The sequence below is a fragment of the Atta cephalotes genome (genome assembly GCF_000143395.1).
Source record: "Atta cephalotes unplaced genomic scaffold scaffold00041, whole genome shotgun sequence".
Lineage (NCBI taxonomy): Eukaryota > Metazoa > Arthropoda > Insecta > Hymenoptera > Formicidae > Atta > Atta cephalotes.
Genome location: NW_012130105.1, coordinates 1,367,103 through 1,383,126, shown reverse-complemented (window position 1 = coordinate 1,383,126; position 16,024 = coordinate 1,367,103). Strand labels below are relative to the sequence as shown.

General features: G+C 30.9%; 1 protein-coding gene across 1 annotated transcript in view; it reads right to left on the bottom strand.

Moving 5' to 3' along the window:
- The window catches only part of LOC105622184, a 53,034-nt gene extending 39,116 nt beyond the window's left edge, over positions 1-13,918 (bottom strand). Inside the window, exon 1 of the mRNA XM_012203614.1 lies at positions 13,550-13,918. Within this exon, the coding sequence (XP_012059004.1) occupies positions 13,550-13,918 (369 nt within the window). The remainder of the gene's footprint in view (positions 1-13,549) is intronic.
- Positions 13,919-16,024: the final 2,106 nt, after the last annotated feature.

Here is a 16,024-nt window from a genome sequence, read left to right as displayed (position 1 = left end):
TATAATATATATATTATATATATTATTATATATATATATATATATATATTATATATTATTATTATTATTATAACTAATATATATATAAATAATAGTAGTGTGTGTGTGTGTGTGTGTGTGTGTGTGTGTGTGTGTGTGTGTGTGTGTGTGTGTGTGTGTGTGTGTGTGTGTGTGTGTGCGCTGTTTATTTTGAAATTAAATCACTCACAGTAATGAACTGATTTACATTTTGACGCACGTGAAAATTAAATTGTACCAATAGTTATTTAATATTTAAAGTTATTTAAAGGACCATTGCTCCTTTAATATTTACATAACAATATAAAATGATCAAACAATTAAGTAATCAAAGTCTGTTGTCTTTATTATTTTAATTCCAAAATCGAATGATCTTTCTATAAAATATTTGTACGTGAACAAAAATTACAGTATTATTTTAATCAAAATTCTTCAAATGGTTCTTATTGTATATTCGCTATTAAGTTAAACTAATTCCTATAAATGTATTTCATTATTCACTGAAATTTTGATAATGAATATTTAAATGAGATTATATCGAATTAATTTCATAGTAAATTAATTTCATGTTAATTAGTGATTTCGTTAACTGAATGATTGTCTAAACTTTGTAACATATGTAAGGACAAAGACCATATGGCTATTGATAAGCGTTATCTCACGTTAATTATTCGAGCATAGCAAACTCTGCGGTATGAAAAACTTTATGCTGTCAGTAGGAAGATTCTAAAAGTATAAAATATTAAAATGCGGTTCCTATTCTTTACGAAAGATTCGAAAAGAGATATAAAAGTAATTTAATTTCACTAACAAATAACGTCATTCTAAAGCTGTGTGTTCAATTAAAATCGTAATTTTTTTACAACTGAAATCAATCTACTTTAGGATTATAATTATACCTAATATTTGTAATATTGAAACAATGAAATTATATTTTAACAATATTGAATTTGTAATATTGTAATATTAAAATCATATTCATAGCGGTTAATTAGAATCATTTAGAATTACATTAGAGTCATTACCTGTATAAACTTGAATATTTTATTTGTTATAAATGTAGACATCTCCGAAATCGTACGGAAAGATTGATTTGAAACATCTAAAGCTGGATACAAATTTGTTAAAATAATTTTATTGGATTATTAAAAGAATTATGTAGGACGCTTAAATTAGATTGCGAAAATATCAAAATTTATGCTTGAAATTTCTACATAATTTTGATCGTCCAACAAAATTATTTTCAGATCTATATCTAAATTTTTAAATACTTTAGCAAAATCGTTCATGTTCATCATTATATAATAAAAACTGTAAAATATATTATTATTATTGTCATTTTTAATCTAATGAATATATTTATACAATTAAAGGTAAAGGTATAAATTTTTGTAAAAATGTAATTTTTAATATTTCCATTATAGATAGAATAGCGCGATTAATTACAAGAAACAGTCACGAACTGATGATGACGAAATACGCAAAGGCCGCGAAGGATTCCATTTCGCGACGCACATACATATGTACTTACATATGACGGGCGTGGTATGTCACGAAGGAACGCGAAGGAAGGCGTTGTTCTTATTGTCGTTTTCCCGTTGCGTTACGTAATCGTCAACGAACGCTTCGCCCGTCGTTTTTCACACCGACGATTCGCGGAGCTTGCTTATTTGCACTCGGTCATACATTACACGCATAATCTGCGTCGCGATGTGGGCGGCGCGAAAAAAAGACGAAATTCCAAGGTCGCGATACTGCGCGGCGCCTGAGTTTATTATCGTTGAGGATTTGCTATCATCTTTCGACCGCTACGTAACTACCTAGATAAACATTTGAAGTCTTCGAATTCCTTTGTAGTTATCTCAGACACGATTTCATCGACCTGGACCTGAATTCTTGAAAAATATTGTATACAAAAATGTACGGAAATATTACAATATTACAATATTATACGTTATGTATAGATTTCCTTAGTTTTTTCTATGCGATACTTTTCGAGAATCAGGACTCTAATCTTTACTTTCTTGTTTCAATCAATATATATATGCACTAAGAAAAATTTCTGGATTTTCTTATAAAATCTATTATAATTCTGGTTGAGACAACCAGATATATGAAAACCGGAATTCTAATAATAAAAATTTTATTGATTTATTCATTTTTAACAAAAAATTTTTTTCAGTGTGTATATTTGCGTCAAAATTGATATTTCAAATTCAGATATAAATTCTGATATAAATTTGTTGTAAAACCGTGAAATGCTTAACAATCGATATTTACAGATATATAAAATATATTTCTAATTAAAAATGTACTCTCTCTTTCCCTCTGTTATCTTTGTCTTTTTCTTCGTCTCTTTTATCTCTTACATACACATATACACACAAATTATCTTTGATTTTTAGTCGATATAAATTGAAAATGCTTACTTCATGTATGATCGATGGTGCGCTCAAAAAATATTGCGGTACAGTTCGACTGCAATCCTGCCGATATTTGCGGCTGCTTTGTTGCAGTTTGCCGATATTTGCATTGAACTGCCCCTTGTGGCTTCGCAAAAAAAAAAAATCAATTTATTGTAGTGGATGGTCAAATTGAAAATTCAACTAACAACAAAAGCAAGAAAAATTATCAGAGAAACAACAATTGAACGTTCGACAAACAAGAAGAAATAATAACAGGCTCATGATAAACATTTTCAGAAAAGCAGTGTAATATTTTAATTAAAAAATAATTCTTAAAAATACGATTAGACATTATTTGATCTTACGTCAAACTTTCAAATAATCATATTTAATTCAAGATAAGCGTGATAAACAAAAAAAAAGATTATCTCTATAATTCTAATAACCAGCCATCTAATTGTAAAACATTTGCTAAAGTAAATTTCTTATCAATGTTTGAGAAATGTGAGATCGACAATTTCTTTGATATTTTCGCTTCTTTCTGCGTCATGTACATGTGATACCATATGATTCGCGTAACGATCTGCGTCATGCATGTGCAACGTGTGGCAGTGAAAACGTCAAAGTTAAAATTTGTATCGTAATACAATTTATCGTATACAATTTTTTCATATATACGAGAACTAATTGCGTAAAGAGAAATAATTTTCTACTCGCGCTAAAAAGTATGTTAAATAAAATTTCAATACATAGATATTAATTGAAATGTCTTTTCACACTTTATCCTCGAATGTTTTATCATTGACGTTTGTCAGATATTAATTCGCGAATCTCTTGAAACCGCAGAATTTACGGTATAAATATATACTATAAAAAAGTATGAAAAATTACATAAATAATATATATATAAATTATATAATTTATAGTGGAAATATTTAATATTGTGCATTTTTAAAAAAATTTATACTTTTAGTTTTTTCTAATTACATGAATATGTACTTATATCAGACTAAAAGTTGTATAATAACAATAATTTACAATTTTTTTTAATATATGTATAACATAATGATATAACGCATATTATAATATTTTCATTTTTACTACATATCGATAATGTAGCTTAAGAAAAATTCTAACTTGTTGACGAATTATTAAGTAAATATATTTCTATAAACTTATCTTTAATTGTAAAATTTATTTTTCAAATTGTTTGACCACAAAGAAAAATTATATAATATTATTTGTAATTTTATTTGAAATTTTATTTAAAATTTTATTTGTAAATTGTATATAACTTACGTGTATAAATATATAATACTTTTAATAATGGATTACAAAATTATTTACTATAATTGTTGAAATTTTATATTGTTATAATTTTTTACTTAGTCTAGTATGGTATTAAATACTCTCTCTCTCTCTCTCTCTCTCTCTCTCTCTCTCTCTCTTTCTCGTTTTGTAAACATTTTCTTTTACCTCTGTCATCGACTGTTATTTTCGACCATCTAAATCTCTTCGCAGACGGTTTAATTGCGGAAACTTCGAAATCGGCGTCTCTGGTGAGCAGCAGAGCGTATAAAGAATCGTCAATCGAAACTGCGAGCCAAAATCTTAATTTTACAAGCCTTGCTGATGTTACGTATCGTCGCTAAGCTGCGAAACGTTCTGTGCTCTTCGCGGACGGGTGAAGTCACGCTGTTGTACTTTTTGCGCGAGAGGGAGAAGAAGCGGTGCGAGACTACACAGACGGGATGCAAGATCGCGGCTTTCCGAAGCAGAGCACAGGCGAAAAATGTTTAAAGCACGAGCGTAAACATCGAACTGGCGAGACTACGCGCGCGCTGCACTGTACCACGCGCCGACCTCAACAGGCTGCTTTCATACCGAAACCACCAACAGGAGATGCAACGTGGGGATGCAGCCTGCATCTGGTTGGTCGGTGCTCTGGATCGACGCTTTGCGAATGCAATGTGTACCTTGACGCCTCGTATCATGTTTTATGCAATAACATATAATACGTAACGTATATATGTTATTGCATAAAACATGATACGATATGATTGTATAACGGCAGATATTGTCTAAGATATGGAGACCACAATTTAAAATTAAAATTTTATATCGCTTATTTGTGCTATAATGACACAATACCGACACAATTAAAAAAACAAAGTTATCTAGTCTAGAAAATAAATTTGAATATTCTGAATTACTAAAATTTTGTAATATTAATTTGGAAATATAATTCAATGAAATAACTGATTATAAAAGAATAAAAATAGGTTTTTTCTTTTGTTTTTTTTTATTTCCTTTGTTTCTTATGTTCTTTCTTTTTATGTAAGCAATTCCAAACAATTGACAATTTTTAATTTATTGTTCTAGCAAATAATATTTACATTTCTTCATCAATCAATATCTACATTTGAATTTTTGCATCTAGCAATTTAATGAGAATACATAATTAAGAATATTTATTAAATTATAAAACAGATAGATGGGAAACAAAAATAAAATTTGTTGAAGAGGTCGACTTTCTTCCTCTTGAAGAAAATCGACTATAATTTCAGGAATTACAGAAATTTATGCAAAATGATTGATCATAAATTTGAAACAAACGCTCATCAGACTCTTTTTGTCGTCCTCTAACTCTCGATTAAGCAGACGGATTATCAGCAAGCAATCTCAGCACGATGATAATTTCGTCAAGAATCGATTATTGAATATTTATCAGCGCTGTTTTCAAGCCGCCTCTCCTCACCTTGGCAATTAATCGTCGTCCCCCGAAATAGCGGCTTCCTCGTCAATATCGTAACGCTACTTGCTGCCGGTCATCGACCTCCGTTGCACCATATAACCGGTGTATTTCGAGCAAATTTCCAGCTAAATCTCAATTCGTTTCATTCGCGCAAACATTATGCGAATTTATCTTCTTATGATATCACGGAAAATTGCGATATATATATATCATAATTTTTTATCGGATTCAAGTTCTTATCTCTTTGCATCGCTCGCTGCTACGTCCTGAAATTTTTGAAAAATTTGCATACGCACTAAAACGCCAAAGCACGATGAATAAATTCTGCAAATTATCGAATAATTACGGAAACAACAGAACAGATGTTTGGTTTAACGATTTGATTAATGGGAAACAAGAAACATTTGCTTCATTATCTTAAACACGCAAAGTTCTTAAAACCTGTAGGAAAGAGGAAATATCAGAAATGCCCGAAAAATAATAGCAGGTGTAAGAGAAGAATGTAAAGAGAGAGAAAGAGGGAAATAATATTTAAAAATAAATTCTTCTTTTTTTGTATAAATTTTTTAAATATACAAAAATCTTTAAAATCACAAGCACTTAAAACTGCAGCTTTATTTATAATATAGAAAAAAACGTCATATCGCATGTGCAACTGTGTGATTTATCCCTTAATTCAAAATCTGCAAAAAGGTAAGCGTTTGAAAAAGAACCTGCTACAGAGATTGCATCCTCCCTCCAGGCTTGAAACTTAATTCATCCCTGAGCCCCACAGGTCTCGCAATCACCTCGCCTACCGTCACTAATGCGGTTCTGAGAATTTTAGAAATGACGCATCTGTCATCTGCAGCCGTCCACGTTCTCACTCGAGATGTTTCTTCAAAGTAAAATCCGATGGCAAAATTTCTCGGTGCATCAACGGACTTAAAAGCGGAAAATCGCTCATGATTTCTAAATAATTTGTAAAACTGCACACATACACGCGCGCTTATATATATGTAGCAAGATTTTTGTAATATCTCTTTCTCTAACAATAAGCTGTGAAAAGAGTTAACGCCGGAGAAAAAAATAGGGAAATTTCTTTCTTGTATTAAATTTTCCTTGTACTTTATACTGGAAAGTATTATTTGTGTAATATCTTAGCATGTGTTAATTTTAGTCGTAAATAAATATGTATGTTTATACATTTAGTATTTTGTAGTATTTTTAAAGGAACTTTTAAGAAAGATTGAAATTTTTTTAATTGGCTTGCGTTTAATGAAAAAATTAAAAATAAAAATAAAATTAATCAAAAGGCATCTAAACTGTTTTCAAAACTTTTTGTTTTTTGGATACCATTTTGTTTAATTTTTTTATTTTAATTTTTCATGTACAATTAATAGAGGGAAGCTTAATAAGAGAGAAATATTCCTGAGATTTTTCAAAATTCGATTAGAATCGTAGTCAAATTACTTTTTTCTATATATGGCTACTAAATTGCTAAGAGTGGGATTTTTGAATATTTTTGTACAATAAATTTTTCAAGCCTTTTGATTGGCTATAGGATAGAAAGAGGATCTCTTTGTCCTGCACACATTTGTCATACGACAAAAACGCACAAATAAAATCCCATCCTATGGGTGCTATTTCATTTATACGTTTTTATCGTATGATAAATGTGTACAAAGAGTTCCTTGGATCTCTCTATCTTATAGCCAAAAAAACGCATATAATATTGGCTTTAGAGTGATATTTCATTTATGCATTTTTCACACGACAAATTTTTCAAGCCTGTTGATTAGCTAGAGAATCTTTCTGTTTTATACACATTTGACAAAGTACGATAAAGGTCAACGCGATACTACAAATGGTTTAAAGCAATTTTTGATTGGTCAAATATATTTATAAAATTCTTTTTTCTAATTGGTCCAAACGCTTCGAAGCATTTGTAGTGAGACTTCGACTGCAATTAAAAACGTACAAATGAAATAGCACTCTAACTTTTTAGTACAAGTCATGGTAAAGTAGATTTTGAAATTGTATAATGATTCTGCGCATGCGTCAAAAATTGTACGAATAGAAGAAGGGATATAATATGGCTATATCAGCTGGGTATAACACACGTGTTCAAATATAACCTCTTTAGTATAGTGTAAAAATCATCAGCATTTGAAAAATTATATATTTTTTTAGAAGAGGAAATTCAAGAAAAAAGGTAAAGATATTTGAATTTAATAAAATAATTTTGACATATATAATAGAAGTGTAAAAAAATGAGATCCCATTCACTTTCTTATAAAATTAGGAAAGGAATTAAAAAGCCATTGAGAGCTTTTTAATTGTGCTCACACAATTATTAGTGTGCAAAATTTATTGTTTATAAATTATATGCAACGTTTTGATCAATTCTTTCTGGTCTTCCTTTATCAAAGGGATAAAATAATCAAATATGGAATAGTATTCAAGAAAATGTAAAATTACAAATTGTAGAGATTCTCGTATATGTAACTTGCTGAATTGTCTCGTCACGAATTAAAATTAAATAGAATTGTAAGATGGTCATCCTGTTATCACAGAATCCAATGAGGTATTATTTAATAATGGTCAAGTGACTAAATTCATTTATACGGATACTCTTAATGAGGTTTATTAATAACTAGTAGTTGTAAAACGTCAATTCCCCCAAGTGGTTCCTCTGAAGAATATGGAATAACTGTGTGTTATTAGTCAATTTTTAACTACAGATGTTATTAAATCCGATTAAGGATCCATACAAACTTAGAAATTAACGTGAAACGCCAGTCAAGTCAAATTCTAATTTCTTTGATTCTCATTATAATAATCATCGTGGCTCGAAAAATCCTGTTGCTTTCTGTGTAATCTTATTATTATTTGTTACTTTAAGCACTCTGAAAACGTTTTTAATAATAATTTCATAACAATTTGTGTATTGATGAGTTTACATGTGCAAATGTACATCACGTGAACACATGATACGATCTTTTGATGCATGCGTAAAATGCGTATAACGAAATTAGAGATTACTTTTTCAAACGAATTAAGATACAGTCACAAGCCACATAGAAGGAATAAGGAATTAGGAATAAATAATAAAAATTTCAATTTATCAGATATCGGAATAAAATACGCTTTCTGATAGATTGGAATCATTATTCCTTATTCTTAATTCCTTATTTCTTCAATTGTGATCGCACTATAGTCTAATAGCGTTTTCTCTTGGGATACACTGAGTGTAACCTCGCACTACACCAGTTGCGTGTAAGTGTTGCATCAGTGCTGCACTACACAAGTGCACTACACCATGTTATATTACAGTTATATTGTTGAGTAGAAAATTATAACTAACAGGTACGTTACATGTACTATAACTATGTACTATAACTTGTGTTCACTAGGAAGGTTTAAAATTATTTCAAAAATCGACTAATGTTTAATTATTTTTTATAAGGCCGCGAATGATTATGACTTTTTTTAATTTTTAAGGATGTCAATTACAACATTCTAAAATAAGAAAATCTATTGAGAGTCATTTCCAATAATCGACATCCTAATGTAATAAAAGGCAAAGTATCACGATTTTGTCCATAGTGTATACCATGATATACACTACTTCATGCTATCATGTTTAATTTTGCTGTCGATTTGACCATTTTCAAATTTTTAATGTCACACTGGCTCTATACCGTCTCTTTGAGATCATGTAGCAAAATCCCATTTCGTGCATAAAATTTGCACTACACTATAGCCACGGAAACACGTTACACTGAATGAGTTCGCCTACCAGCCAAGGAAACACGCTACTGTCTGAGGACAACTGTCTGAGTGTTGCACTGATGGACGATATTGCAGCCAAGAGAAAATGATATAATATATATAAAAGTCTATGGATAAAATCGTGATACTGTTTGTCTTTTATTACATTAGGATGTCGATATTATTGACTTGGAAATGACTCTCAATAGATTTTCTTATTTTAGAATGTTGTAACATCCTTAAAAATAAAAAAAGTTCATAATCGTTCGCGTTATAAAAACAATTAAACACTAGTCAATTTTTGAAATTTTAAATCTTCTTAGTGAACACAAGTTACATGTAACGTACCTGTTAGTTGTAATTTCCTACTCAACAATATAACTGTAATATAACACACATGTTATATTATAGTTATATTGTTGTTGGGAATCTCCATAAATATACTCTTGAATTTCTGACGTTCTCTATTTATTGTGAATATATTTTTCAATAATCTATATTATATATTTATATGACAGATATATTATATCTAGATAGATACATTATATCTAGTATATATTTAATTAATAATATAGTTTTAATTTATCGTCATGATGTATTATAAATTATGCTATCTATGTAAATTTATTTTTTCTTCTAACTCTAACAGAAAATAAGTTTGTTTACATCTTTATATGTTACGATATTGCTTAAGTCGTAAAATCCTTCACATTAGTGAATAAGTACGTCGTTTAATTTCATATGCATAATTTTATAAACTTATCTGATGAAGAATGTATCCAGTTGCTAAAACTGGGCGAATCGACTCGTATAGACGAGTTATATGATAAAAATGATGAGAGTCTAGAAAGTGACGGAGCCATAAAATGATACAGAGTTTCTTAAGTCTCTCAAGGATAGCAGGCATATGCGTATCAAGTGGCATAAATGCCGGTTTCAAATCTATTTACGCAATTTTATTACCGTGCATGTATAATGCACCCCATCAGTATAAATAAAGGAACAAGTTATTACGTAGACTCTAGCAAGTCGCATTACTGATGAGAGAACTGCATAATATGCTGAATGAAAAATAAGTATGTTCTAGCAGTTCATAAATTTGATGAACATTCCACAAACGCTAATTAGCATGACATATATGCCACAGATAAATATTTATATAGTAATATTTAAATTTTGAAATATATAAATTATACATAATAATGAATTTTAATTTCATGACTAATTAGCACGATACATCATACACGAATATTTACAATATATGAATTTTTAAATATGTAAATTTTAGGAACGAATTTTAATTTCCATGTTTATCTTAAATAAATAGATTTCATAATCATAAAGAAAGTAAAACGTAATACGAATAAAGCTTGCACAATCAAAATAATATATTAGATTTCATTGTTTGTTAAGAACTTTTTCATTATCCCCTTTTTAACATTTATTCTTTTTTTTTATAACTTATATCTTTCATACCTGAAATATCTCTATGTTTTGTCTGGCATTCTATTAAAGTTTATTAAAAAGTAAATGTTATTACGCAGACTTTTATAATAATAAATTTTATTACCAACGAGAGATCTGTATGATATGAATAAAAAATAAGTATGTTTTAACACCATACAAATTTAATGAAAATTTCACGAATGCTAATTAGCACAACATATCATAAATGAATATCTATGATATAATTTTTTAAGTATATAAATCTCTTCTAATTAGGGGAGTATATATCTTTATGCTTTATTTTTTCGAACTGATATAAAATTTACTAAAAATTAAATGAAAAGAATTACTTCATTCGATTTCACTTTATACTTTATAATACTCCGAGTTCTGTATGATATAAATGAAGAATGATATACAACATTTCTTGCACAATAATCTCCACATTATTCCTGATAAATGAAAGGTGGAATTCCTAATTGTCTGGGGAAACAAATCTCGCGCCCATAGCTTCGATCATTACGTCAGTCTCGAAAAAAAAACCGTGACACGAGATTTTACCGACAAAAGCGAAGACCAGCGATTCCGTGCGAGCGAGTTTGCTGTTTCTTCGGCGAGGCGTATGACGCTTCCTCCGATACTTCGGGTCGACGATGTTCTCGCGTAGGTCGATAGTGCACCTGTACACGTCGACCAAGAGATAAATTCGAACGACTTGATCAGGGCGGAAGTGCCTTCTTGCTTCGATTCAAGTAGTGCATTATCTTTAATCCTTAGTAGGTACGCACGAGAGTGTTAGATTATTCGTATCTTATACTGTTAAACATCAAAGTTAAATATCGAATAATCCTTTCTTAATTTAAAATAATATTTTGTTATTTTTAACTTCCATGTATATCAAAATGTAAATAAATCCATTTCTGTAATTAATTTTAAAGTAAACAATGTTTATCTAACGTATGTGCATTCTCTAAAACTTTTAGAATGAACCTCACACTTTTTCAAGATTGACTCAATTTTTATACTTTTTAGGATGAGGTTCCACTTCAAAGAGTAGTTTAAATTAGATTTGAGTAATAAATTAGATTTGAGTCAAATTTATAATATATTTTCTTGAGTTATATCGTTTTTTTAATTTAATTACATTATTTTAATTAAATTAACACCGTATTAAATAATGGCGATTAATAGAAATGATTAAAAATATAATTTAGCATTATCTGAATTTAGCAGTATATGCATTTTTTTTCCTTTGAAATACTAGGAGCACTAAATAAATAGTTATTATATTTATATATAATTTTTTAAATATAATCTTACAAATATTTCTTAAAGACATTAAAACTATAGGTAAGAATTACTTAATAATTTCTGCGTACTTGCAAAGTGATGAAAATTAATCGAAGGATCATTTTGGCTCAAGCTAATGCATTTGTATTTTATCTAACACTATTTTGTTTTCACTTAATCTCACTATTGTCATTGATCGAATAGAACTCGTTTTGAAGACCGAGTACCAATAAAAAAGAACAAGAAGAAGTCAGCTGAGAGATATACCGTTGCGACCGGATCGGACACCAGGTCGGTGGCAACGTCAGCCACTGGGTCCGAAACACGTCTCTCCGTCACGCTAAATCAAGTAAGATTTTTTTATTCCATAAAAAACACGTTTCTTCGCTGGAAAATTCGACGCAACTCTTTCCAGTTTTCAAAGCGAAAAACATCGGTGAGTCACGTTCGCAATCGACCGCTTTATCTGAGATTTTTATTGTCACACGTGCAACATGCGGCAGTCACGTTCTGGGTGTTATATCATTGCTAATCGATAACTTAATTTCTCCGCAGAAAAACGAGTTAAATAAGCCATAAAAAGTATTGATTATCGATGCTTAGGAAATGCGTCATAAGTCGTGTAAAAGTATTGAAGTGATATTTGATTGCAAGAGTTCTGAAGAAATTACAAAAAGAAATAATGTTTGATTTCGAATTCTCGATAAAAAAAGATGACTCTCAAGATATATGTAGAAATAAAATATTGGCTGCGTATCCTTGAATAGATGCGGGATATATTTAGCTTATTTCTAGTTATTTTACGAGGATCTTGTCGATGTTGATAATTAAATCAAGAAGAAACGTGAATCAATCGATGTTCCACATTGTTTCTTACTCGAATGACCTGATATTTCTAAAAAGAAGCTGCAAGTGCTTAAATATAACATATACGATCTGATTACAATAATTCTAACGATTACTCTGATAATTCCAATAAGCGATATAAATTTATTTTGTCTCTAACAATTTGTATTGTAGAGCAATTATGAAAAATCATGTCTTCCATCTTCGTACTTTTTTAAAAACTTTCAAAATTTAAGTTCAAATGTCTCTAAATGAGAATAATCAACAGGACGAATGGAATCAGTTGATGCAATTCATTAATTCTGCTTCTTAGAAGCTAAACCAACTCTTTTTGTAAACTCAACTTAACAGTAGAGAGCAAAATGTTAGGGATTTGTGATTATAATTGCATGTCAAATAATTATGCAATATAATCATTTGTCAATTTCGTTTATGACATTTTTATTATTCTGACACTTATTAATAATTTGTTAATTATACATCTATATTTTATTGCTTTGACATCTTGAAGATGACCTGATTTTGGCCAAAACGCGTCTACGTTTTATTATTTTATATTATTAACATAAATATTTAAAATACAAGACTTGCGCGAGAAAAATCCTGCAACACTATATATATATATTTTTTATATAGAACTCTAAAAATATAATTATTATTACTAACATTATAGCAGTAATAACTGCAAAAATGGAGCTCATAACCACAATTATTTTATCATGCAATCACAGTCATAAATACCTTCTCTCTCATACCCAGTTTTTAATTTTTTCTGGTTGACTTGTGGTTAGACTTAATTTGATGTTTTACTCAATGGGCTTCATCTATGTTACAGATGAAGCCCATTGAGTGAAACATCAGCTTAACCACAAGTTAATCAGATAATGAAAAATTGGGTCTCAGTGTGATTGATTTACAATCTTCTTGCAGAGTCGACTTCGCGAAAAAATGATGAAAACATTGACGAGAAAATTGTAACGAGAAGATTGATTTGTCTTCCTAAAGACTCTTCTTTGGCATGATTGTTCGCACATACCTCGCTCGCCTGCTCGCAAGGGGAAGGCACTTTGGCGGAGAATTCCTTCGGGAGATCCTCGATGCTCGCGGCCGTACTCCTGGAATCGTCGTCCACACATGCGGAGCCAGGGATGACGCTTTCCTCACTGTTGCCATCCTTCGACCGCTGCTCATGTTTCGAGAGCAGCTCGCGCTGCTTCTGGAAGAACTCAGGCTCACTGAAGCACTTCTCGAGGCTGACGGCGCGCTGGAGAGTCGTCGGCGAGCTCGGGGTCGAACGTGAGAACTCGAGCTCGTCTCGCAGCAGGTTTTCTGCACTCTTGTTGCATATTCGCGGTGGGTCCTGGTCCCGGAACGTCCTGCGTTGGCTCTTAGATACCTCACACATCGCGCGTTAACCAGAGAATGCCCTTCGTCGGGAGAAAGCCGCGCGGCGCACGTCCAGCGACATTTCACGCATACATTTCGCAGACGAACGGCTGAAAGAACTTCCGATAATTATTTACGGATCAACGAGGAAGTGAATGTGAAGGGATACTTTAAAGATTTTAAAATAGATTTTAAAACAACGACGTTATCAAGATACATCTACTGCGCGATTGCCATATGGAAGAACGATTTTGCTGAAATATATCTAAAAGTTCAGTCTAATCTGAAAATAATTTCATTGAACTATCACAATAATTACGTAAGAATCTCAAGCATGATGAGTAATGGCCGCGTTCAGCAGAGAAAGCAGCTTTCCAACTGTTATGAAATTCTTTAACACGATTGATTTATACATTTAAATTTAGTGAGGAACTAAGAGCAGGACAAATCATGTTAAAGAATTTTACAACAATTGTAAAGCTACTTTCTCTACTAAACGTAGCTAATAAAAAATGTTTTGACATTCTAGCAATCAATTTGAACGTCTTACGTAACTCCATAGAGCAGAAATGTTTAAATTATATCATAAGGACAATTTAAAGATATAATGTCTATATAAGATACCGTATGATTAAATATTCAAGATATTTTTGCTATGTATAGGAATTATCTTAATAACTAACAAAATTATTTTTAAATCTATATAAGTATAATAATAAAATTTTTAGATACTTTCGCAAAATCATTCCTTTCACACGAGCGTCTTTCAATTCGATTTTACTTTATATATAAGACACAACATTGGCTTCGAAAACGAAACGGCTTGCGTATCGGCGAATCGTTCGACCACGTCCGGCGAATAAATCAAGCTATATATCGAGAGCTAAATATATCTCAGGGTGAGAATAACCACTCGATATCTTTTCGATCGCACTCGTTTGCGGCGTAAGAATTTTTGACATTTCCAACAGAAGGAACGCGAAACTGTGCTAAGCAATTCGTTTACCACACAGGGTTGGATAGAGCGGATGCATAGAATTCATCAAAGTGGATTAATGATCATAAGTCACTCTTACCTGTTCCGTCTAATGAGATCCTTTGCCCGGTTGATCCTTCGCGAGGACGCAGTCACACACTCCGCAGTTTCGCGACGTGACGCACGCAGAGACCACCAGACGCGAGACTACCTCTCCGCGAGGGACGACCACCCCGCGTGCGTCATGCGGAAGGACATCTGTTGCCCCGCGACACCCCTCGGCGAGCGAGACGTTCACCCCTCTTTCTTCTCCCTTTTCTCTTTCTTCCTTTCGTTTTCTGTGTGTCCTCTTTTCTCTCTCGCTCTTACAAGGGATCGTTACGCTCATACTACGCACGCGTAATGTACAGGGTGGCGCGTGGAAAAGTGGTCTGGCGCCAATGTCGATGAAACTTGCTATACGAAAAAAAAAAAATGGTTGAGTAATTTTTTCCTTACAAGACTGGTAAAAATATTCTGGACTATTTTTGATGAATTTATGATAAAATTTATTTATCTCTAAAAGTAAAAATACCGAAGGGGTGTAAGATAGTACATTATAATTACTGTAAATTCAATCAATCTTACAGTAAAATAAATCATATTATTCTCAAGACTGTAAGTACTTTCAAAATTATGAAATGTAAAAAATATCTTACGTCTTACAATGACTATAAGACGATTGCTCAATTTTTTTACCAATTAATAAAATAAATTTTACACTGTGCGCTTATCTCTATATGAGCCTGTCAATTCCATAAAATTTATTAGAATTTTGATACATATTACTTTGCTTCACTATGTTCATGAGAATTTTTAAAATTTTAACAATAAATTTAATTAAAGTTTTAATATTCTGGAAATATGCGATTCTAATCTCAGAAAAATTGACCTAAGTTTTCTTTTAAATTCTGATACTACTGAAAAAAATGTAAATAACGATATATTTATTGTATAATAATATTTATATAATATTTTTCATTAAAAAATTTTTTTCTTATTTATTTTCTTAATTTAAAAAATCTTCTCTGAAAAAAAGATTAAGAAATTAAAATAAGGGGAAACAATTTTACGAATTGATTTTACATTAGTCAGTCTATTTCTAATTAT